Source organism: Neofelis nebulosa, chromosome 1, assembly GCF_028018385.1.
Source record: "Neofelis nebulosa isolate mNeoNeb1 chromosome 1, mNeoNeb1.pri, whole genome shotgun sequence".
NCBI classification, from domain to species: domain Eukaryota; kingdom Metazoa; phylum Chordata; class Mammalia; order Carnivora; family Felidae; genus Neofelis; species Neofelis nebulosa.
In genome coordinates this window covers 133,946,704-133,971,646 of record NC_080782.1, presented here as the reverse complement: position 1 = coordinate 133,971,646, position 24,943 = coordinate 133,946,704, and the positions used below count along the sequence as shown (strand labels likewise).

Genomic DNA, 24,943 nt, shown 5'->3' with positions numbered 1-24,943 from the left:
AAAAAGGGAAAAAGGAGAAAGGAGAGGGTTTAAATTCCATTAAGACTCTATAAACAGGGGATGTGCAGAGTCTGAAAACTCTGCAGATCAATGCCTGGCAGTACTCTGGTGGGAAAGGCAAATCCCCAGGAGCAGACAGCCAGGTCCAGGAGGCCCTCAGGTCACATGGGGAGTGGCGGTTCCTTTGCTTCGAGGATATTTGGTAGAGGCTGTATGGCCTCTCCACAGGCAAAGGAGAACCCAGAGAACACAACATTCACTGGTGTTGAAACAAGGACATTAAGGGTGAAGCCTGGTGCCAGATGTGTGTTGTGATTTAACCATAATCCTTGACATGCTGCTGCTACACGATCGCACAAACTTTTTGGGGGCAGCCTGGCACCGAGCAGCAGTCTTTGGTCATCGACAGCAGCATGGTCCTGCTGATGTTCTGGGGGCGGGCCAGCACCCAGCCATTGCTCAGTGAGACCCTCCCCAGAGGGTCTGAGTGGGTCAAAGCCACAGTCCCTCCGAAGTGAGGGGTGTGGGAAACACAGCCCCATCTGAGATAAAACTCAGAAAGGAAGTGCCACCTGTCAGCCTGATGGCTTGGTCACAGAAAGTGGAGAAGCGGGGAGTGGACAGAAGCCAGAGACAAGGAGGGGTGTAGATTGCCAGTAGGAGAGAGCACAGAGTTCTAAAACTAGAGACTGGGTAGCTGGGTATGCCTTTTTCACCTGCGCATGTGCATACATGCCTACAAGCACCACAACAATCCACCCCGCTAAGCTAAGCAGTGCCATCTAGTGGAGAATGGAACCATGACACTAAGCCCCTCCCAAATGGGCTAACCATGCTCTTGAGGAACACCACAAGTCTCTCTGCCTGCTTAGTTTACAGACTGTAAGGTGCTTCATAGTTTGACTTCTAGGGGAGACCAGATGTAATTTCAATCGTATTTCATTCTGTTCCCTGATCCATCTATCCAATTTTTTTTCTTTTCTTATTCTTGAATACAGAAAGGGAAAATTTTTATTTTTATTTTCCATTTTTATTAAAAAGATTTTTCTTTAATTTTTTCTACTGTATTTTTTACTTTTTTGTAAATTTTTAAAATTCTCTTTAGATTTTCATCATTTCATTTTATTCTACTTTATTGTATTCATTTTTTCTAATTTAAAAACATTTTCCTTTTTTTCTTTTCTTATCTTTTCCTTTTTTCTCTAATCTGTCAACCTTCTTTCAACAACCAGACCAAAACACACCTAGGATCTAGCAGCCCTTATTTGATTTTTTTATGTTGTTTTAAATTTTTTTATAGGCATTTATTTTTTCCAATTTTTTCAATTTTTAATTTAATTTATTTATCTTTTTAAATTTACATCCAAATTAGTTAGCATATAGTGCAACACTGATTTCAGGAGTAGATTCCTTAATGCCCCTTACCCATTTAGCCCACTCCCCCTCCTACACTCCGTCCTGTAACCCTCTGTTTGTTCTCCATATTTATGAGTTTCTTATGTTTTGTCCTCCTCCCTGTTTTTATATTATTTTTACTTCCCTTACCTTATGTTCATCTCTTTTGTCTCTTAAAGTCCTCATATGAGTGAAGTCATATGATATTTGTCTTTCTCTGACAAATTTCACTTAGCATAATACCTTCCAGTTCCTCCATCCACATAGTTGTAAATGGCAAGATTTCATTCTTTTTGATTGCAGAGAAATACTCCATTGTGTGTGTGTGTGTGTGTGTGTGTGTGTGTGTGTGTGTGTGTATATATATATATATATATATATTATAACTTCTTTATCCATTCATCCATCGATGGACATTTGGGCTCTTTCCATACTTTGGCTATTGTTGATAATGCTGCTATAAACATTGGGGTGCATGTGTCCCTTCGAAACAGCACACCTGTATCCCTTGGATAAATAGCTAGTAGTGCAATTTCTGGGTCATAGGGTAGTTCTATTTTTAGTTTTTTTGAGTAAGCTCCATACTGTTTTCCACAGTGACTGCACCAGCTTGCACTCCCATGTTGTTTTTAATTTTTAAATTTTTTTTTACTTTATTAATTTATTTTCTTCCTTCAAAATGATGAAATGAAGGAATTAAACCCAAAAAGAAAGAACAGGAAGAAATGAAAGCCAGGGACTTAACACAGATACAAGCAAGATGTCTGAACCAGAATTTAGAATAATGATAATAAGAATACTCGCTGGGGCTGAAAATAGATTAGAATCCCTTTCTGCGGAGATAAAAGAAGTAAAAGCTAGTCAGGATGAAATAAAAAATTCTGTAACTGAGCAGCAATCTCTAATGGATGCCACAGTGGCAAGGATGGAGGAAGTAGACCATCAAATCAGTGATATAGAGGACAAACTTATTGAGAATAATGAAACAGAAAAAAAGATGGAGACTAAGGCAAAAGAGCATGATATAAGAATTGAAGAACTGAGTCACTCATTAAAAAGGAATAACATCAGAATCATAGGGGTCCCAGAAGATAAAGAGAGAGAAAAAGGGGTAGAACATTTATGTGAGCAAATCATAGCAGAAAACTTTCCTAACCTGGGGGAAGACACAGACATCAAAATCCAGGAAGCACAGAGAACACCCATTAGATTCAACAAAAACTGACCATCAACAGGCATATTATAGTCAAATTCACAAAACACTCAGGCAAGGAAAGAATCTTGAAAGCAGCAAGGGAAAAAAAGTCCATAAGACTTTGAAGCGGACCAATCCACAGAAACTTTGCAGGCCGGAAAGGAGTGGCAGGATATATTCAATGAACTGAATCAGAAAACTATGAAGCCAAGAATTCTTTATACAGCAAGGCTGCCATTCAAAATATAAGGAGAGATAAAAAGCTTCCCAGACAAACAAAAATTAAAGGAGTTCATGACTACAGAACCAGCCCTCCAAGAAATTTTAAGGGGGACTCTCTGAGGGGAGAAAAGAAAAAAGAAAAAAGAACAAAACAAGACCAAAAGCAACAAAGGCTAGAAAGGACCAGAGAACACCACCAGTAACTCCAACTCTAAAGGCAACATAATGGCAATAAATTCATATCTTCAGTACCCACTCTAAAGGTCAATGGACTAAACGCTCCAATCAAAAGACATAGGGTAACAGATAAGAAAACAAGATCCATCTTTATGCATTTTACAAGAGACCCATTTTAGACCTAAAGACACCTTCATATTGAAAGTAAGGGTGTGGAGAACCATCTATCATGCTAATTTTTGCCAAAAGAAAGCCAGAGTAGCCAAACTTAGACAATCTAGATTTTAAAATAAAGACTGTAACAAGAGATGAAGAAGGGCATTCTATCATAATTAAGGGGTCTATCCACCAAGAAGACCTAACAATTGTGAACATTTATGCTCCAAACATGATAGCACCCAAATATATAAATCAGTTAATCACAATCATAAAGAAACTCATTGATAATAATACCATAATAGTACAGGAATTCAACACCCCACTAGCAACAAAGGACAGATCATCTAAACAGAAAATCAACAAGGAAACAATGGCTTTGAATGACACACTGGACCAGATGGACTTAACAGATATATTCAGAACATGCCATCCTAAAGCAGCAGAAGATACAGTCTTCTCCAGTGTGCATGGTATGTTCTCCAAAATAGATCAAATACCGGGACACATATCAGCCCTCAACAAATACAAAAGGATTGAAATCATACTGTGCATATTTTCAGACCACAATGTTATGAAACTCGAAATCAACCACAAGAAAAAAATTTGGAAAGGTAACAAATACTTGGAGACTAAAGAACATCCTACTAAAGAATGAATGGGCTAACCAAGAAGTCAAAGAGGAAATGAAAAAGTACATGGAAGCCAATGAAAATGATAACACCACAGCCCAAACCTCTGGGATGCAGCAAAGGCAGTCATAAGAGGGAAGTATATAGCAATTCAGGCCTTCATAAAGAAAGAAGAAAGGTCTCAGATACACAACCTAACCTTACACCTTAAAGAGCTGGAAAAACAAGGGCAAATAAAATCCCAAACCAGCAGAAGACAGAAAATACTAAAGAGTAGAGCAGAAATCAATGTTATCGAAACCAAAAAACCAGTAGAACAGATCAATGAAAGCAGGAGTTGATTCTTTGAAAGAATTAATAAAATTGTTAAACCCCCTAGCCAGTTTGATCCAAAAAAAAAAAGGAAAGGACCCAAATCAATAAAATCAAGAATGAAAGAGGAGAGGTCACAACCAACATGGCAGAAATACAAACAATAATAGAATATTATGAGTAATTATATGCCAATAAAAAGGGCAATCTGGAAGAAATGGGCAAATTCCTAGAAACATATAAACCACCAAAATTGAAACAGGAAGAAATAGAAAATTTGAACAGACCCATAATCAACAAAGAAATCTAATTAGTAGTCAAAAATCTCCCCAAAAACAAGAGTCCAGGGCCGATGGCTTTCCAGGGGAATTCTACGAAACATTTAAAGAAGAGTTAACACCTATTCTATTGAAGCTGTTCCAGAAAATAGAAATGTAAGGAAAACTTCCAAACTCATTCTATGAAGCCAGCATTACCTTGATTCCAAAACCAGACAAAGACCCCACTAAAAAGGAGAATTACAGACCAATTTCCCTGATGAACATGGATGCAAAAATCCTCAACAAGATACTAGCCAACTGGATCCAACAATACATTAAAAGAATTATTCACCCCGACCAAGTGGGATTTATATCTGGGATGCAGGCACTGGTTCAATATCTGCAAAACAATCAGTGTGATACATCACATCAAGATAAGAAAGCATAAGAACCACATGATCCTCTCAATAGATGCAGAGAAAGCATTTGACAAAATATAGCATCCTTTCTTGATAAAAACCCTCAAGAAAATATGGATGGAAGGATCATACCTCAAGATCATAAAAGCTGTATATGAAAGACCAACCAATAATCTCACCCTCACTGGGAAAAAGCTGAGAACTTTCTCCCTAAGGTCAGGAACACTGCAGGGATGTCCCCTCTCACCACTGTTACTCAACATGGTATTGGAAGTCTTAGCCTCAGCAATCAGACAACACAAACGAATAGAAGGCATCCAAATCAGCCAGGAGGAGGTCAAACTTTCACTCATCACAGATGACATGATACTCTATATGAAACACCCAAAAGATTCCACCAAAAACTGCTAGAACTGATCCATGAATTCAGCAAAGTCACAGGGTATAAAATCAATGCACAGAAATCGGTTGCACTCATACACCAATAATGAAGCAAAAGAAAGAGAAATCAAGGAATCGATCCCATTTACAATTGCACCAAAAAACATAAAATACCTAGGAATAAACACAACCAAAGAGTTCAAAAATCTATACACTGAAACCTATAGAAAGCTTATGAAAGAAATTGAAGAAGACCCAAAGAAATGGAAAAACATTCCATGCTCCTGGATTGGAAGAACAAACTTTGTTAAAATGTCGGTACTCCCCAAGGCAATCTACATATTCATTGCAATCCCCATCAAAATAACACCAGCATTCTTCACAGAGCTAGAACAAACGACCCTAAAATTTGTATGAAACTGAAAAAGACTCTGAATAGCCAAAGCAATCTTGAAAAAGAAAACCGATGCTGGGGACATCACAATTCCGGACTTGAAGATATATTACAAAGCTGTAATCACCAAGACAGTATGGTACTGGCACAAAAACAGGCACTCCGATCAATGGAACAGAATAGAGAACCCAGAAATGGACCCACAAACATATGGCCAACTAATCTCTGACAAAGCAGGAAAGAATATTCAATGGAATAAAGACAGTGTCTTCAGCAAATGGTGCTGGGAAAACTGGACATATGCAGAAAAATGAACCTTTCTTACACCATACACAAAAGTAAATAAAAATGGATGGACCTAAATGTCAGACAGAAAGCCCTAAATGAAGGACAGAAAGCCGTCAAAATCATAGAGGAGAAAGCAGGCAAAAACCTCTTTGAGCCTGGCTGCAGCAACTTCTTACTCAAGACATCTCCAGAGGCAAGGGAAACAAAAGCAAAAATGAACTGTTGGGACCTCATCAAGATAAAACGATTCTGCACAGCAAAGGAAACAATCAGAAAAACTAAAAGGCCACCAACTGAATGGAAGAAGAGATTTGCAAATGATGTATTAGGTAAAGGGTTAGTATCCAAAATATATTAAGAACTTAGCAAACTCAACACCCAAAAAGCAAATAATTCAGTGAAGAAATGAGCAAAAAGACATGAATAGACACTTTTCCAAAGAAGACATCCAGATGGCTAACAGACATTTGAAAAAGTGCTCAACATCACTCATCATCAGGGAAATACAAATCAAAACCACAATGAGATACCACCTCACACCTGTCAGAATGGCTCACATTAACAACTCAAGCAAACACAGATATTGACGAGGATGATGAGAAAGAGGATCTCTTTTGCACTGTTGGTGGGAATGCAAACTGGTGCAGCCTCTCTGGAAAACAGTATGGAGGTTCCTCAAAAAATTAAAAATAGAACTACCTTATGACCCAGCAATTGCACTACTAGGTATTTATCCAAGGGATACGGGCATGCTGTTTCAAAGGGGCACATGCACTCCAGTGTGTATAGTGGCTCTATCGACAATAGCTAAAGTATAAAAAGAGCCCAAATGTCCATGGATGGATGAATGGAAAGAATTTGTGGTACACACACACACACACACACATACACACATATATATACACACACACACAATGTAGTATTAGTCAGCAATCAAAAAGAATGACATCTTGCCATTTGCAACTACATGGATGGAACTAGAGGGTATTGTGCTAAGGGAAATTAGTCACTCAGAGAAAGAAAATATCATATGACTTCACTCATATGAGGAATTTAAGGTACGAAACAGATGAACATAAAGGAAGGGAAGTAAAAATAATATAAAAACAGGGAGGAGGACAAAACATAAGAGACTCTTAAATATGGAGAACAAACAGAAGGTTGCTGGAGGCATTGTGGAGGGGGTTGGGCTAAATGGGTAAGGGGCATTAAGGAATGTACTCCTGAAATCATCATTGTACCATATGCTAACTAACTTGGATGCAAATTTAAAAATTAATTAATTAATTAAAAAAAAAGAATAACAGTTCTGTTCACCAGCTTGTGACCTTGGTGTATTAATTTCCTGGGGCTGCTGAAGTAATATATCACAAACTAGGTTGCTTAAAACAATAGGAATTTATTCCCTCACATCTCTGGCGCTAGAAGTCCAAAATAAAAGTGTCTGCAGGGCCATGTTCCCTCTAACGGATCTAAGCAAAAAATCTTCCCTTGACTCTTCCTAGCTTCTGGTGGTTGTTGGTAATCTTTGGCATTTCTTGCATTAACTCTACAGGCTAGTGGGGTATTAGTTTCTATCTCTACTACAATAATGTAGATTTTAAGATAAATAATGTAGCCCTCAGAAATCACTTATATCTTCGACAATTGGGACAGTTTATAGGAATACCAAACTAAAATCGGAGCACCTTTGTAGAATGTAAAAGTCAAACTTCACTGTTAGAGATCCATATTAAAGTAGGGAAGTGTCAAATTTTAAAAGAGTTTAAAATACGTAAATAACTGTGTCTCTTCCCTGGAAAAAAAAAGAAGGCCTCCTCACTGGCTTATGCAAAGACTCTCCAGGAACAAGATGCCTCCCCCACCCTTGTTTTATATCCTACAGTGTGCTGGGTACCTTAATAAGTATTTCCTCCTCAGGGACTCATGCCCACCTTCTGTCTTGCTTTTTCTCTACCCACCTCTCCCCATGAGCAGATTACATTTTCTTCTACATTAATGACCAAATTAAGAAGATTTAGTTCAGTCTCCCAAATTAATGTAACATAGCCTCTCCTCTCCAGGTGCTTTGTTGTGATCTATACGGTAGACGCATCTTGAGAGAGGTGTCCCTTTCTCCTTTCTGAAACCTTTATTGCAACCCAGATTCTTTGTCTTATGAGACTCTCAAGATCTTCAGGCTTGAAGACACCAGTGTTTCAGGATTTTCTTTCTACTCCTCTGCCTCCCTTTTCGCCTGACCTTGGTTCTAGCCGAGCCTTGGATTCCATTGCTGCTGATGGAGGGTGCTGCTGTCATCAACCTGCTCCTACTTGCCATTGTTGGACCTTGCTGGGAACCGAGGATCTTACTACCTTTTCTGGAAGACATTCATTTCCTCCTTTTGCTTTCAAAGACTTTCACTTTAGAAAAAAAAAAGTTTTATTTATTTTTTTGAGAGGGAGAGTGCAAACAAGAGAGGGGCAGAGAGAAAGGGAGACAGAGGATCCAGAGTAGGCTCGGCACTGACAGGCTGACAGCAGTGACCATGATGCAGCGCTTGAGCTCGTGAACCATGAGGTCACGACCTGAGCCGAAGTCGGATGCTGAACTGACTAAGCCACCCAGGCGACCCCAAGCCGACTTTCCATTATCCTGATCCAGAGAAAAGGACATCTCTAATTTCCTTAGCTTTTGACTCCAAAAGTGTCTCTAAACCATAATGATCTTATGATACCAGAAGAGTCAGGGGAGTCTCCTGAATGTATTGCAGAATACAATGAATTAAACAGTGACAGACAGATGGTTTTTTTGGGTATAATGAGCCACTAAGATGTATTTCACGGAAAATGTTTAGTATCCTGAGTGTAGATGTAAAGCAGGATATAAAAAGAGTTCCACTTAAAAATTGGAAAAAAACATAATCTGAATAATGTTGTCTCTGAAGTTCAATTTGAATCAGCCTATTTGAATTTATTAAGTCAGGTGATAACCGGATTTCCCTTTCAATTGGTCCGGTTGAATCAGAATCATATAGTTATCCTAATGAAAAGGAAGTCGGTGTTCTATTTACATTTTATCCCTGTTTCAACAGAGAAAAGAAAACACAGGTTAATCGTTTGAGATTTATGGTTTATTTATCTATTCCTAAACCTTTGGTTTTTAGATTTGCTTGGAACTATAGAAGAAATCCTGCTGAGAATCCCAGAAGGTATCAGTGTTTGGGCAATGAGTGATTCTGTTCCACGAGGTGTGATTTCACTCAAAGAAAAACTGAGGACGGCATCTGACAAGCCTGTGGCACGCAGCCACCATGTTGCCTCAAGCCTTAGGTCTACTCACGTTTATATCTTTACCTCTGGAACAACAGGTATGATCCCTTTCATCTTGAGAATTAAAAAGAAAGCAACATATTTGCAAAGCAACCGTAGTCACCATGGGTACTCAGCAAACATCTGAAAAAGCATGCATCCAAGAAGTCCTGAGGCTCTTAGATCTTAGAACCCTCAAACCTGGATGAAAAAGTGCATTGCTCTAACCACAACATGGCAAATTACCCTGTTCACTTGGCCACTGTCTCATTTAGAAAGATTTTCTTCAAACTTGATTCGATGAAGGACTCTGGAATGTCTGAACAGTTTGACCCAACCCAGTTGCTCGGAGTGTGAAATTTGGCCAGCCTCTTTGGCAAGATACCTGGTAGCTTCTCTGTTCCTTAAGATTCCTGATGCATAAAATGAAGAAATTAGCTGAAGTAGTTTCTAATTATCTTACTGGATTCAAAAATCCGTTAGTCTCTTTTAAAGGTCTTCTCTATTTTCGTGTACCATGTTAAATCCTAAACACAATCCAGCCATAGCTGTAATTCAAGCACCTGTAGCGGGCTCTCCCAGTTTTTCCTTAGGGTGATCGGAACACGTGACAAATAGGAAGTCTTGGAAGCCCTGCATGTTTTGGAGAAGATAGAAAATAGGATCAAGTAACTAAACATTCACACCTTTTTTTTTTTTTTTTTTTTTGGTAAAAATAACAACACACCAGAATAAAAAGAATAAGCTGCCTAAGAATTCAACAAAATATTAAACTCAGTTGATTCTTACGAAAAGTTGAATGGTCTTTATGGTAGGCTAAATACACTTTTGCAGTTAGTGTGAAGATGATTGGGTGTTTGAATTAAGTACATTAAAAATACTCTGTTCCTCATTTCCTGGGCACAGGCAGTAATATAAGCAAACTATTATTGCATAAATAGTTTTCTTACATTTTTCTTTTTCTTTCCTCTTCTGTGTATGTGTGTGCCTGTCTCTCTCTCTCTTTTTTAAATTTACTCTTTGGAGGCTAACGATCTCTTTTACACTGGAAAGTAGGCTGTGCTTTTAACTTCATTTAGAACAGCTTTGATAAATGAACTGGAAAATGCTAATGTGTATCAAATTGTCTGCATACATTTAGTCTGACTTTGGACTTTACAAGAGACAATAAAATTTCAGAAATGGTATGTTTTAAAAACTTCCAACAGAAGGTACTTAACCAATCTGTCTGTATGGCTGTTTTCTTGCTAAAAACAGAAAGTGACTGGTCTTCCAAACAATCTTCACCACTCCCCCAGCCCAAAGAGAACATGCCAAAGCCACTAGTAACAATTTTTGTTTTTCAGGATTGAAACCAGATTGTTTAACACATTTGTACAACAGGCTGAAAGCAAAAGTACTACTAATTTTTATTTTATTTGATACTTATTTGTGTTAAAGTTATAGCACAGAGATGAAAAATTCTAATAGCTTAAGAAATTTTAGAGAAAAGTACCTCGCATGCCACCACCCCCCCCCACCCCCTGCCGCCTCAATTTCTCCTTCCCCAAACCAAATGCATTCAGTATTTTTAGATCTTCCTTTTTAGGAATCACCTCCATTTCTCTAAACAAAACAGGTATCTTACTGGATATTTAGTAGATTCTTACTGAAAAGTATCTACTGATTTCCCATGATGGAAATGAGGATTTGCCTTCCATCACCAGCCACTCTTTCTCTCCATTTATTTCTTTCTCTCTGGTGCAGACACTTTCTTTCCCCAACATCCTGCTAATGTGTCATCATTAATTTTGACTGGATTGGTATCAGTATCATAACTTAGTAAACACTATTATCTCCTTTTGTGTAAGATTTCCCCCCAACCTGAACTTAAACATTGTTGTTTTTGTTTGCTTGCTTACTTAGTTATCTATACACCTATCACTCATATTCACCCCTTTGTCAAAAAGAGAGCTCACCTTTGATATTGAAAAGATAGTCTGTATGTTGTCAAGCATGTGTTCTTGGCCACCTTTCGCCTGGAGCCTTCCTATGATTTCAGTCTCAACCCCTTGCTCTCTGACCATCCTGGGTTTATTTTTCACCATTGTCCTGGGAATTCCCTTCAGTTCTTTTTTTCTGATCCCCCAATTCCTAGACCCTAAATTAGTTTCCTCAGTTCACTGCTCCGCTTCCAGTAGCTATCTGCTAAGGAGTATTTAGGAGATGAATGGTTAAGTCCTCACATCCAGAAATGTCTATTTTCTACCCTTCTACTTAGCCACGTAGTATTCTAGGTTAGAAGAAAATTTCTATGCCAGGGTTTGAGGACATGGCTCCATGTTCTGACTTCCAGGACACACAGTGAGACATCATTTCTTTTCTGATTTCTTTGCCATTATATCCAAGCTGGTGTTGTTTTTCTCTTTGGAGGGGATTTTTATTATCTCCTGTGAGTCCTCAGTGGTCCTGAATGAGGTGATGACTTATACTGGGCCTGGTCTTACTTATCCATTTTGCTGGGAAATTTATAGGCCTTTTCTGTCTGGAAACTCATGTCTTACAAGTCTAGGTACTTGGAAATTAAAGAGAAAAAAGGTCTCTGTCCCCTTCTCTTTCCTTTTTTATTGCTATTCTTTCTGCCCATGTACTCCTTCTATTATATTTGTTTGTTTATTCTTTTGTCTTTGAAACTGTAACTTCTTAAAGATTGGTCCTCCTGGACTGAGTTGTTAATTTTCTAATCTTTTTATCCCATTTTCTTTCTCTTACTTTTCATCTACTTTTTGAGAGATTTATCTTCCAAACCTCTATTCTCTGAAAATGCCTCTTTTTTCCACCATGTTATTTTTGTGTTATTATTTATTATCCCGTATCTCTCAGAATATTAGCAATAATTTTTTGAAAATTTCTCCTCTCTACCTTGTCTCTATTTTTGCCAACATCCTTTTATCTTTTGGTTTGTTTTGGTCTCTGTCCTTTATCCTAGAGGATTTCCTTAAATATTCACTTCATATTGAAAATGCATACAAAGAAACACACATAAAACCCCCCAAAACAAATCCTGACTAGAGGCTCTGTGTGCTTGAGTGGAATTTATGGACTGTTTGGTTTCATCGTAAAGGACATTTTGTCAGGGAATTCATGACTGTCAGTGTCTTTCAGTTTGTTACTTGTGGGCGATTCAGATTCCTCAGACAGGATTCTTGAATGGTGAAACGAGTCAAATGTGAAAGGGAGCTGAAGGCAAAGGCAGACTTTGTTTTTTTATTCCCCTTATTTGCTCAGTATTTCTTCTTCCCGAGGTTTCCAGAGGCTTCTCTTTTCCGGAGGGTATATCTCATAATTTCTACCAGAATAGTGGAAGCAATCTGGGGCTATAATTTTGTATTATTTTTTGAATTGTAAAACAAATATCAAGAAGCATTTATTGACATTCTTCTAAAATTGGTTTGTGAATGATCTTACACAGGGAGTGTTCTACAAATGTCATCCCCTTTTAACTTAAAGTCTAAGCAATGTGGGGTCCTCTTATAAAGAACAGAGCAGAGCAATGTACAGAACTGGTCACAGATATCACGATTTAATAATATAATGCTATCGAAGAGTCTGACAAAACCATATGGAGCCTCCTTGAAGATTTAATTAATATTTTTTTATAAAAGGCATCTCTCTCATACAAAATGTTGCTTTTGCAACTCAAAATCTTGTGCTGAATTAAGTGACTGTAACGGTAATAAATATGATCATTTATATTAGTATGCCATTTGATGTCATAAAAGTCACTTGATTCTCACACAATAAAGTCTTAGGATGTTGATAATGAAGAAGGTGTTGATGCAAGTTAGGAAGTGATATAGAAAGTGGGCTTTGACAAATTATGGAAAGAGCCTAAATGTCCATCAGCTGATGAATGGATAAAGAAATTGTGGTTTATACACACAATGGAATACTACATGGCAATGAGAAAGAGTGAAATAGGGCCTTTTGTAGCAACATGGATGGAACTGGAGAGTGTTACGCTAAGTGAAATAAGTCATACAAAGAAAGACAGGTACCATATGTTTTCACTCTTATGTGGATCCTGGGAAACTTAACAAAGACCGTGGCGGAGGGGAAGGAAAAAAAAAGGTTAGAGAGGGAGGGAGCCAAAACATAAGAGACTCTTAAAAACTGAGAACAAACTGAGGGTTGATGAGGGGTGGGAGGGAGGGGAGAGTGGGTGGGTGATGGGTATTGAGGAGGGCACCTGTTGGGATGAGCACTGGGTGTTGTATGGAAACCAATTTGACAATAAATTTCATATTTCAAAAAAAAAAAAAAAAGAAAGTGGGCTTAGAAAAAGTGAATGATGGAGAGAGAATCTTCTCATAAGCCCTTTTGGCAGGTTATAAGGAAGCCTGTCAGCTGGTATTAAACATTTCCTATCCATTCTTACCACTGCCAAGTTCTGTTTGCCCAAGGTCACCAAAATAATATATTCCTGGATCTGAGCAGACACAGTCTGTCTCCAAGTGAGAAAAAGATTGAGTTCAGTTTTGATGGCATTCATGTTTCTTTGACATAAGTGATAATGTGATATTTTAATGAACAAAGGTTGAGAATTATATAGATTCCCTTTTCTATAACATTGACATCATGGTTTCTTAAATAGAACTTCTATAAAGCTCCTTGTTTATAGTTCCATATTTATCTTCCATTTCAATAGGGTGCCTGCTAATCAAATTTCTGAGCCTTTCTGGGATTCTGTGGGGGCAGATAAGCTTTCCTCAAGGTTTATCTCCTGTGTCAGCTTTTTGGGTCTGCTGTGTACACAGCTGTCCTTCTGCTTTTCCAAAATTTTGTTGTTTTCATCTGTAATTCCATTCTTTTTGCCTTGAGTGTATGTGTTCTATCTGCCAACATCTAGTTCTCTTATTGTTCACTGGGCTTGGTTAGGTAGGTTCAAGAATCTCTAGGAAAGCTGTTTAAGCCTGGACAGAGGAGCCATTGGTTTGACCGTTCCTAGAAGGAGGGGGAAGAAGAAAACGAGGTCACTGCCTGTCACACTATGCCTGGAAGCCAGTGGCTAGCACCATCTCAATCTCTCTGTCCTTTGTCTCTCCTTTTCCTTGACCTTATGGATTTTTTCATTTTTCCAAAACTATCCCAGAATTCCTTAAATTATTTATTCCTACCTCTGAATTGGATCATCTCTCCCTTCTTTATCCTCCTAATCCTCAACTCACTGGACACAGCTTCCCTCCCACCTTTATGCCTGGACCTCCTCCTGGACATGTGAGGAGTTCCAATGCTAGGGTTTCATAGAAGGTTAGGAGAGCAGAGGACTTTGGAGACCATATTAGGTATCTTTTCTCCACGTCTGTTGTACAGCATATCCCTTCACAACTTTAAAAAAATGAAATAAAAATCGAAAAGGGACTTTATGACCACATAAGTTTGAGAAACACCATAACAAAAATAACAAAGTTTCTGCACCATTGGGCTCCACAAGGGCTTTAATATGTTAATGTGCTTTCTAACTCTTTAAAGGCAGGACTTTAAAATGCTGTTTTAACAAACTTTATTCTCCTATTTCTTTTTTCCTTCTTTCCAACTTTAACCTCCATCAAGTTTTGATCACTTTCATTTCCCGGACAAGTTCATAATTGTTGTCTCTTATCAAAAAATCTAACTGAATACTTTGGATGGCTTATAATACATTAACAAGGTCATTATCACTTAAAGCTAACCAGATTAGGAAGGGAAACATGGCTAATTAGTTTACTAGTGTGCTTTGAAGGAGGTACATAAGCTCACAGGAAACACCTAGATAAAGCATCCTTATTTTTGGTTACAACCCCTAGTAAAAAGCTACTTTTAAAGCTGGGTTGCCATGAAATCAGGAGCAGTGTGGGAAGTAGGGAATATAGTGACTGAAGGACCATGGGTGGGAACTTCTTGGAAGCAGAAAACACATAAATGCTTGATCCTCTGGATGAAGAAGAGAAAGGCATTGAATTACCAAAAGCCAAAGATGGAGCTAGTCTCACCCAATGGGTTTAACAAGAAAATTTGGAGAGATTCCCCATGCATGAGGAGGACAATAAACTTCTATGGTGTGAGATGCCAAGCTATCAGGAAGAGCCAGAGAGATTTCTTTTTTAAAAAATTAGTAAATTTTAGTTAGGATAAAATGCAAGACAATGCCAGCTTTGCATATGAGATCAATTATCTTCCATTTTAGTAGACATGGAGCACAAAGCTTGTCAGAAAATGTCAAAGCAGGTGAGGCAACAGGGTGGACTTGAGGTTCACCTGGGTAAAATGTCTAGGAGTCATTGAAGCCTCTGGTTCATAGCTCTATGTGCTGCTGTGACCAAAAACCCCATGAAAATGTTGGCTTTTTATCAGTAAATGTGTTGAATCAGAGGAAAGAATGATGTCCTACTATTAGTAAGATGGTACCCCAGTTGACTGTGCAACGTGTAAGTAATTTTGGTTACTATACAAAGCACTGAATATATGATGAAATCAGAGAAGGCCTACCAGAGCAAACTGGAGTTTAGTTTGTATGCAATAGGTAGTGCTCGTTGTCTCAGTGAGATATATGTTGGGAGATAGATAGAAATACCACCATGAGTCAAATCTCAGTTGGAAGATCAAGTATCATTTCAAAGAGGTTGAGCCAAAACAGGTAAATGATCAGTAGTAGGAGGTCCAGGAGAAAGTACCAACCATAGGGCATTACATGGGGCCAGAGAATACCTAGAGAAGCATGTAGTGGGCAGTAGGAGATTTTGGCTATAAAATTCGAACATCAGACATGGGAGTGTATTTTATTTTATAACTTATTTTTATTGAATAAATTCTATGTGTAGCATTGTAAATTTAAAGTATGTAATGTGTTACTTTGAAACATTTATTATATTATAATACCTCTATATAGTGATATTTAGCATATCACATAATTATAGTACAATTTTACTGTTATATTCCTTGTACTATACCTTAGATTTCTACACCTTGTTGACTATTCCTTAAAAGTTTGTACCCTTAAACACCATCACTTTTATCCCCCTCCCCCCACACCCATCCTTTGGCAACATTTTACTCTCTGGTTTTTGTAGGCTTAACATTTTTAGATCCCATATATAAGTGACATCATACAGTACTTGTCTTTCTCTTTCTGACTTATCTCACGTAGCATAATGTGCTCACAGTCTATCCATGTTGTCTCAAATGGGAGAATAGCTTTCTTTTTAATGACTGAATAATATCCCACTGTGTATATGGACCACATCTTTTTTATCCATTGATGGGCATTTGGGTTGTTTCCCTATCTTAACTATTATGAATAATGCTGTGATAAACATGGGAGAGCAGATTATCTGATTGAAATCACATTTTGATTTCCTTTGGGTATATATCCAGAAGTAGAATTGGACTGTGTGGTAAATCTGTTCTTTAATTTTTTGAAGAACCTCCATATTGTTTTCTATAGTGTTGAGTCCAGTTTACACTCCACAAGCAATGTATAAATATTCCCTTTTTATTGCATCTTTGCCAGAATCTGTTGTCTCTTGTCTTCTTGGCTGTCGCCATTCTAACACGTGTGAGGTGCTATCTCACTGTGGTTTTGATTTGCATTTCCCTGGTGATTAGTGATGTTGCATGTCTTTTCAGGTATCTGGCCATTTTGATGTACATTTTGGAGAACTGTCTATTAGTTTTTCTTCCCAGTTTTTAATTGTATTTTTTTTCTGTTACTGAGTTGATTTACTTCTTTACATATTTTGAATATTAACTCCTTATCTGATATATGGTTTGCAGAAATTTTCTCCCATTCTATAGGTTGTCTTTTTATTTGGCTGTTTATTTATTTATTTATTTATTTTGTTTTGTTTTGCTGTAAAGAAGCTTTTGAGTTTGATGTAATCCCATTTGTTGAATTTTCTTTTATTGTTTATGCTTTTGGTATCATGTTAAAAAAATTAATGCCAAGAGCAATATCAACAAGGTTCTTCCATATATTTTCTTTTAGGAGTTTTATTGTATTAGATTTTATGTTTAAGTCTTTGATACATGGTGAGTTCATTTTTTTTATGGTGTGAGATAGAGGTCCAATTTCATTGTTCTATATGTTGTTAACACCTTTTTAAGTTTATTTATTTATTTTGAGAGAGAGAGAGAGCAAGCATGTGGACGGACAGAGAGAGGGGAGAGAGAACATTCTAAGCCTGATGTGGGGCTCGATCTCATGAACTGTGAGATCATGAACTGAACTGAAATCAAGAGGCTGACACTTAACTTCATGAACTGAACTGAAATCAAGAGGCTGACACTTAACTGACTGAGCCATCTCGGTGCCCCTCATTGTTCTACGTATGTTTTTCTAGTATTCCCAGCATCATTTGTTGAGGAGACTACCTTTTACCCACTAGGTATTCTTGGCTTCCTGGTCAAATATTAGTTGACCATATATGCCAGGGTTTAATTCTGGGCTCTCCATTCTGTTCCATTAGTAGATATGCCTCTTTTTGTGCCAGTGCCTACTGTGTTTATTACTGTGGCTTTGTAGTATAGTTTGAAATTCAGAAGCATGATACCTCTGTCTTTGTTCTTTTTTTCTCAGTATTGCATTGGCTATTTGGGGTCTTCTGTGGTTCCACACAAATGGGGTCTTCTGTGGTTCCACACAAATTTTCAGATTGTTTCCTATATTTCTGTGAAGAATGCCTTTGGTACTTTGATGGTGATTGCTTTGAATCTGTAGATGGCTTTAAGTAGTTTGGCAATTCTTATAATATTAATTCTTCTGATCCATGGACATGGGATGTCTTTCTATTTGTGTCTTCTTTAATTTCTTTTAGCAAAGTTTTATAGTTTTCATTGTACAGATCTTTTATTTCCTTGAGTATATTTATTCCTATGCATTTTATTGTTTTTGATGCTATTGTGAATGGGATGGTGTTCTTTCTTTTTCAGATGAGTCATCATTAGTGTAAAGGAACACAATTGATTTCTGTATGTTGATTTTGTGTCCTGACCCTTCACTGAAACTGTTGATCAATTCCAATAGTCTTTTGCCTAATTCTTTGGGATTTTCTCTCTATATAGGATAATATCATCAGCAAATAATGACAATTTTACTTCTTTCTTTCCTATTTGGAGAACATTTATTTCTTTATCTTGCCTAATTGCTCTTGCTAAGACTTCCAGTAATGTATTAAATAGGAATTGTAATAGTGGGCATCCTTTGCCTTGTCCTTGATCTTATTAGGAGTGTTTTCAATTTCTCTCTGTTGAACTGTCAGCCTGTCATATATGGCCTTTATTATGTTGAGGTGTATTCCTTCAATACACAGTCTGTTAAAGGTTTTTATTAAAAGAGGATGTTTATTATCAAACACTTTTCTTCTAGGTCTCTTGAAATGATCGTGTGATTTTTAGGTTTCATCTGATTGATGTGGTGTGTTATATTTATTGATTTGCGTATGTTGAACCATCCTTGGATCCCAGGGATAAATCCCACTTGGTCATGGTGTATCATGCTTTTAATGTGTTCTAGAATTCAGTTTGCTAATATTGAGAATTGTTGCATCTGTTTTAATCAGGGATATTGGTTACTATTTTTTTTTTCTTGTATTTTTATCTGGTTTTGGTATCAAAGTAATGCTGATCTTGTACAGTGCATTTGGAAGTGTTGCTTCCTTGTCAGTATTTTCTTCAAATGTTTGGTAGAAGTCTCCAGTGAAGGAGCTGGTCCTGGAGATTTCACTTTGGGGAGTTTTTGGTTTTTTTATACTCAGTCTTTTTACTCATTATTGATCTGTTACGATTTCCTATTTCTTCCTGATTGAGTCTTGGTACGTTGTGTGCTTCTAGCAATGTATCCATTGCTTCTATGTTATGTAATTTGTTGGCATATAATTGTTCATATTAGTGTCTCATGATGCTTTTTATTTCTATAGTGGCAGTTGTAATGTCTTCTCTTTTGTTTCTAATTTTATTTATTTGATTCTTCTCTCTTCTCTAGTCTACCAATTTTGTTGAACTTTTTAAAGAACCAGCTTTTAGTTTTGTCGATTTTTTTTTTATTGTTTATTTTGGTTTGTATTTCTCTGATCCTCATTATTTCCTTCCTTCTGCTAACTTTGGGCTTATTTTTTCCTTTTACTAGCTCCTTGAGGTATAAAGTTAGGTCACTTGAGACCTTTCTAATTTCTTAAGGTAGGTATTTATAGCTATAAACTTTCTTCTAAGAACTGCTATTGCTGCATCCCACAATATTTGTTATGTTGCGTTTTCTTTTCTTTGGTTTTGAGATACATTTTTTATTTCCCTTTTGATTTCTTCTTTGACTCAATGGATGTTTAGAAGTGTGTTGTTTAGCCTCCACCATTTGTAGATTTCACTTTCCCTTGTTGCAGATTTCCAGTTTCATACCATTCTGGTCAGAGAAGATAATTGGTGTGATTTCATTCTTCTTAAATTTGCTAAGATCTGTTTTGTGATCTACCCTGGAGACTTTTGCATTGCATTTGAGAAGAATGTGTATTTTGCTGCTGCTGGATGGAATGTTCTGTTTATATCTATTAGGCCCATTTGTTCTAAAATGTGGTTCAATTCCAGTGTTTCCCTGTTGATTTTCTTACTGAATGATCTACCTATTGTTGATAGTGGGGTATTGAAGTCCCCTACAATTGCTTCTTGGTCTTTTGGTTAAGATCAAATGTGAAGTCCCCTACAATTATTATATTGTCTATTTCTCCCTTAAGATCTGTTATTAGTTGCTTAATACATTTTGATGCTCAGGTGTGGAGAACATATAATAACAATCATCGTATCTTCTTGCTGTATTGACCCCTTACTGTATAATGACCTTTTCTCTCTTATTACTCATTTGGCTTGAAGTCTGTTTTGTTATATAAATATGGCTATGCCTGCCATCCTTTCATTTCCATTTGCTTGGAATATCATCTTTCATCCTTCGATTATGAACCTCTGTGTGTCTTTAGAGCTGAAATAGTCTCCTATAGGCAGCATATAGTTGAGTCTTGTTTGTTTTAACCTATGCAGCCACGCTGTGCCTTTTGACTTACAGTACAATCTGTTTACATTCAGGGTGATTATTGATATGCAAAGATTTACTACAGTCATTTTATCTTTTGCCTTCTGGGTATTTTGTGTTTCCATTGTTTCATTTCCCTTCCCTTTATGTCTTCCTTTGGAAGTTGGTGGTTTTCCATGCTGGTTTGCTCAGTCTCCCCTCTTTTTATGCTTAATGTCTCTGCTCTAGATTTTTGCTTTGTGGTTACCAAGCATTTACATAAAATATCTTAGATAAAATAGTTCTTATTCTGCTGATAGCGATTTATCTTCATTCACCTATAAAGTGTCTGTCTTTTTATTCTTGCCCTTTTATATTTTTGATGTCACAAGTTATCTCTTTTTATGCTGTGATTTTATTACCAAGTTGTAGCAGCTAGTTATTATTTTTTTAACGTTTATTTCTGAGAGAGAAAGAGTGAGCACAGTACGAGCAGAGAGAGAGGGAGACACAGAATCGGAATCAGGCTCCAGGCTCTGAGCCATCAGCACAGAGCCGGATGCAGGACTCGAACCCACCAACTGCGAGATTATGACCTGAGCTGAAGTAGGATGCTCAACCGACCGAGCCACCCAGGCGCCCCAGGAGCTAATTTTAATGCTATTTTCCTTTATCCTTTATGTTATAATTAGGAGTTTATTATAATATTATAAAAAAGAGTTACAGATTCTAGTTCTGACTACTTAGCGACTTAATCAGAGTTTTGTGTATTTTTGTCTTTTTGTTTCAGCTCAGAGAGCTCCTTTCAATATTTCGTGTGGTGGTGAACTCCCTCAGTTTTGTTTGGGAAAGACTTTATTTCTGCTTCATTTCTGAAAGAACTTTGCCAGATGGATTATTGTTGGCTGGCAGTTTTTATCTTCCAATATCTTCCAATATTTGAATATTTCATTCCATTCTCTCCTGGCCGGTAGAATTTTTGCTGAGAAATCTGATGATAGCCTAATGGGGGTACCTTTGTAGACTGTTGTCTTTTTTTCCCCCTGGCTACCTTTATCATTCTTTCATTATCATTGGCTTTTGACAGTTTAATATAATGTGTCTTGGAAAAGATCTTTTGCATTGAAATACTAAGGTATTCTATTAGCTTCATGGACTTGTATATACCCAGTTCCTTCCCCAGGTATGGTAAGTTCTCAGCTATTATTTCTTTAAATATTCATTCTGCCCCCTTCTCCCTCTCATCTCCTTCTGGGGTACCCATTATTCTTGTGTTGGCTTTTCTAATGGAATGAGATAGTTCTCATAGGTTTTCTTCACTTTTTAAAAATCTTAGTTTTTATCTACTCTTACACCTGAATCATCTCTATACTTTTATCTTCCATCTAGTTAATTTTCTCTTCCATATGATCTGGTCTATTTCCAGTGAATTCTAACGCATCTTTCATCTCATATATTGAATTCTTCAGCTCCAGAACTGGTAAAGTACTCCTATTCATTAATTTTATCCCTGAGATCATCATATTGTCTTTCTGAGTTTTCTTGTAGGTCATTGAATTTCTTCATGATAGATATTTTAAATTCCATACCAGTTAGATTCCATTATTCCATATTTTGAGGTTCTGTTCATGAAATGTTGTCATTTTCTTTTTGTTATACTGTATTACCCTGATTTTTCACGATGTTTGATGAAAAGTGCCTCCGGCACCGTATTTAAAGTGGCAAACACTTTTCTTATGTAGGCAAGGTGGGTTTTTTGGTAGTAAATATTTTAAGTAATGCTTTACACCAGTGTGGGGCTCCAAGCCACATACCAGAGATCAAGGGTCTCATGCTCCATCTACTGAGCCAGACAGGTCTCCCAGACAAGGTTTTGTTTTCTTTGATACTAACAGTTGAAAACAAAGGTAGTTAGGAGCCTTCCTTTTGTTTTCCAGAAGGTGGCGCTATAGCACCAGTTCTTGGTTTCTCTTTCTGGAGCTGGCAGCACTTAAAAAAGGCAGAGTGGTGGGGGCCTGGGGGTCTACTTAGCTCTTGGGGCTTTGGGTGTGCCTCTGCCCTTGTAGGGGGAATCATCAAGCGTTGGGAGGAAGGGTGTCCTAGAGATCTATGGGTGGTCCTCTTGAGTCCTGGGGCAACCAGTAGGAGTCACTTTGCTTCACTTCTCTTTGTCTGCCTCTTTGACTTTCCTTTCCCTCCCCTCAGTCACTGTGGTCACTCCTGAGAGAGAGCAACTGGTCCTTCCAGCGGCAGCACACGTGGCCAGGCCAATTCACCACTCATTCACCTTCACCTTGGATCTCCTCTGCCACAAGGGTCATGCTGGCCTGCTCTTGGGCCAGCTACCTCATTCTCTGCCTCCACGGCTCCAGTGCCACTGCCCTGTCTCTGTCATTGCCTCTGGGGTCCAGTTCAGCCATGATCGTATCCACCTGTGGATGGATCTCTGGGGTGTCTTCGTGAGCTATGCCGCGGCACTTTTGGAGGGAGGTAATTATACATGTCCCCTTAGTTGTATATCAGAGGGAAGAGAAACAAGGACTGACTCACACAGCCTCGCAGCTGACATCACTGTAGGGGTGTATTTTACTACAAGACTTCAAGGCAAGCTGAAAATAATAAGGAAGTACTTCCGTTTGGGAAACACATTGTGAAATTTAGAACTCCATTTCTAGAAGTGGGCAATCAAGTCCACCTAGGTGCAGCAGTAAGTTTGTAGAGCCACTGACATTAGTGACCTGCCTTTGACAGGTAGTGAGTAGGACTGTATCAGTATGTGGGGTAGAGAAAAAGGCTATACTTCTGGCTCTACTATCTGCTGCTCTTCACTTTTAATCCTGTTATTTGCTTATTCCTGTGGCTTTTCTGACATTGGTTTCCACTTGCATCTCTGGAACAACAAATGATATTCCTTGTCACCGTTGCGTTTTGTGAAGTGAAATAACTTTATTGGTGAGGTAGATTTGGGCTGGGACCCTCTGAGTGAAGACATTCCAAAAATATTAGAATTCTTTGAAGTGACAGACAAAATAGGACTAAAGTAGCATTTAATCTAACAGATGAATTTAAGAGAGGGTACTTATCATTGTAAAAACAAGTTGTGTCCCATGCTAAGGAATTGTATGTTGAAACATGAAATTGCTGATATTCAATCTCAAATAAGCCAATTTCATATTACATTATGTACTAACTGGATGAATTTATTATGCTGGCATTGTAATCCAAAAGCCCATAACGAAATGGAAAATAAAAAAAAGTAAGCAAAATGTTTTATATATTAATCACAACTACAAATGTTTTTAAGAAACCCATTGTACATAGAAGAAGACTGGAAGGGAAAAAGAAAGTGATCGATGTTTGGCTCATGAATGTTTAGAACTGTTTCAACATTATGTATTACTGAATCTGATATTCTATAATGATCTCAATTCAGGACATATGAAACATGATAAAACTACTGGTTCTTTTTTTTTTTTTTTTTTTTTTTTATTTTTTATTTTTTTAAAATTTTTTTTTTTTCAACATTTTTTATTTATTTTTGGGACAGAGAGAGACAGAGCATGAACGGGGGAGGGCAGAGAGAGAGGGAGACACAGAATCAGAAACAGGCTCCAGGCTCTGAGCCATCAGCCCAGAGCCCGACGCGGGGCTCGAACTCACGGACCGCGAGATCGTGACCTGGCTGAAGTCGGACGCTTAACCGACTGCGCCACCCAGGCGCCCCAAAACTACTGGTTCTTGAGACAGAATCTTGGAATTAGAATTGCTCACTAGAAAATTTCTACTTTAAGTATAATTTAGATTTATGTTGTGATTTGCCTCATTTTGGGTGTACATTTTCGGATTTGGGACATTTTTGTCATTCTTGTAGCAGATGTGGCTCTTTGAATTTTATGGCATCCCAAACTCTATATAATTGTAGTTTTGATTCTTCTGGGTAGATCCAAGATTCTAGGAACTAAGTACAGGGGCAGTTCACATTTGCATGGTCCCTATAAAGCACATGTAATATTTTGATGTATTTTGTCTCAGCTGCCACTGTAGTTGATACCAGCATAAACTTTCTGTTACATATATTTCTTTTCTTGTCTTCCAGGGCTACCAAAAGCAGCTGTGATCACTCAGATGCAGACTTTAAAGGGCTCTGCTGGCTTGTGGGCTTTTGGTTGTACTGCTAATGACATCATTTATATAACCCTTCCCCTGTATCATAGTTCAGGAGCTCTTCTGGGAATTGGTGGATGTATTGAGTTAGGTAAGTTTTTATTTTATGTCTGGTAAGTCTTCAAAATGCCTATTAATTGTAACTTGTGTTAAAGTTTGAAACTCTATCAGTAGAATTCATAGTGATTGTGTGCTTATTATATAATTACAACAGAACGTTTATTAAAAGGACATAATTTCATGGCATAGCATTCTATTCCTGAAACTGGAAAGACCAGTGCCTTGGAAATTTGGCCTTGTGGTTGGAGCTGACTGTTGAGTGGGCTTCCTTCTCCATGCGGTCACTCTTCCTTGGATGATCTACCCTGGCCTCCTTAGATGGTACTAGGAGCCTTCCACGAGGGTGAATGTGGAAGCTGCGTTGCTTTAAAGGCTTACCCTCAGAAATCACTTAGATAATTTCACCTGTATTTTGATGATCAAAGCCAGTCCAGATTCAAGATTTGAGAGGTGGGGAAACAGACCCTACCCCTTGAAGGGAAGAGTGGCAAATGCACATTGAAAGGTAAGTGTGTAGAAGGAATTGTTGAGCCTGTCTTTGAAGACAAGGTACCTGGGCATCTAGTAACTCAGTTGGTAGAATTTGT

The 24,943-nt window shown here is 37.8% G+C and overlaps 1 protein-coding gene across 1 annotated transcript in view; it reads left to right on the top strand.

Moving 5' to 3' along the window:
* Window positions 1–24,943, top strand: part of SLC27A6 (solute carrier family 27 member 6) — an 85,508-nt gene that overhangs the window by 10,329 nt on the left and 50,236 nt on the right. Inside the window, exons 2-3 of the mRNA XM_058737156.1 lie at window positions 8,977–9,180; window positions 24,229–24,387. Coding sequence (XP_058593139.1) covers window positions 8,977–9,180; window positions 24,229–24,387 — 363 coding nt within the window. The remainder of the gene's footprint in view (window positions 1–8,976; window positions 9,181–24,228; window positions 24,388–24,943) is intronic.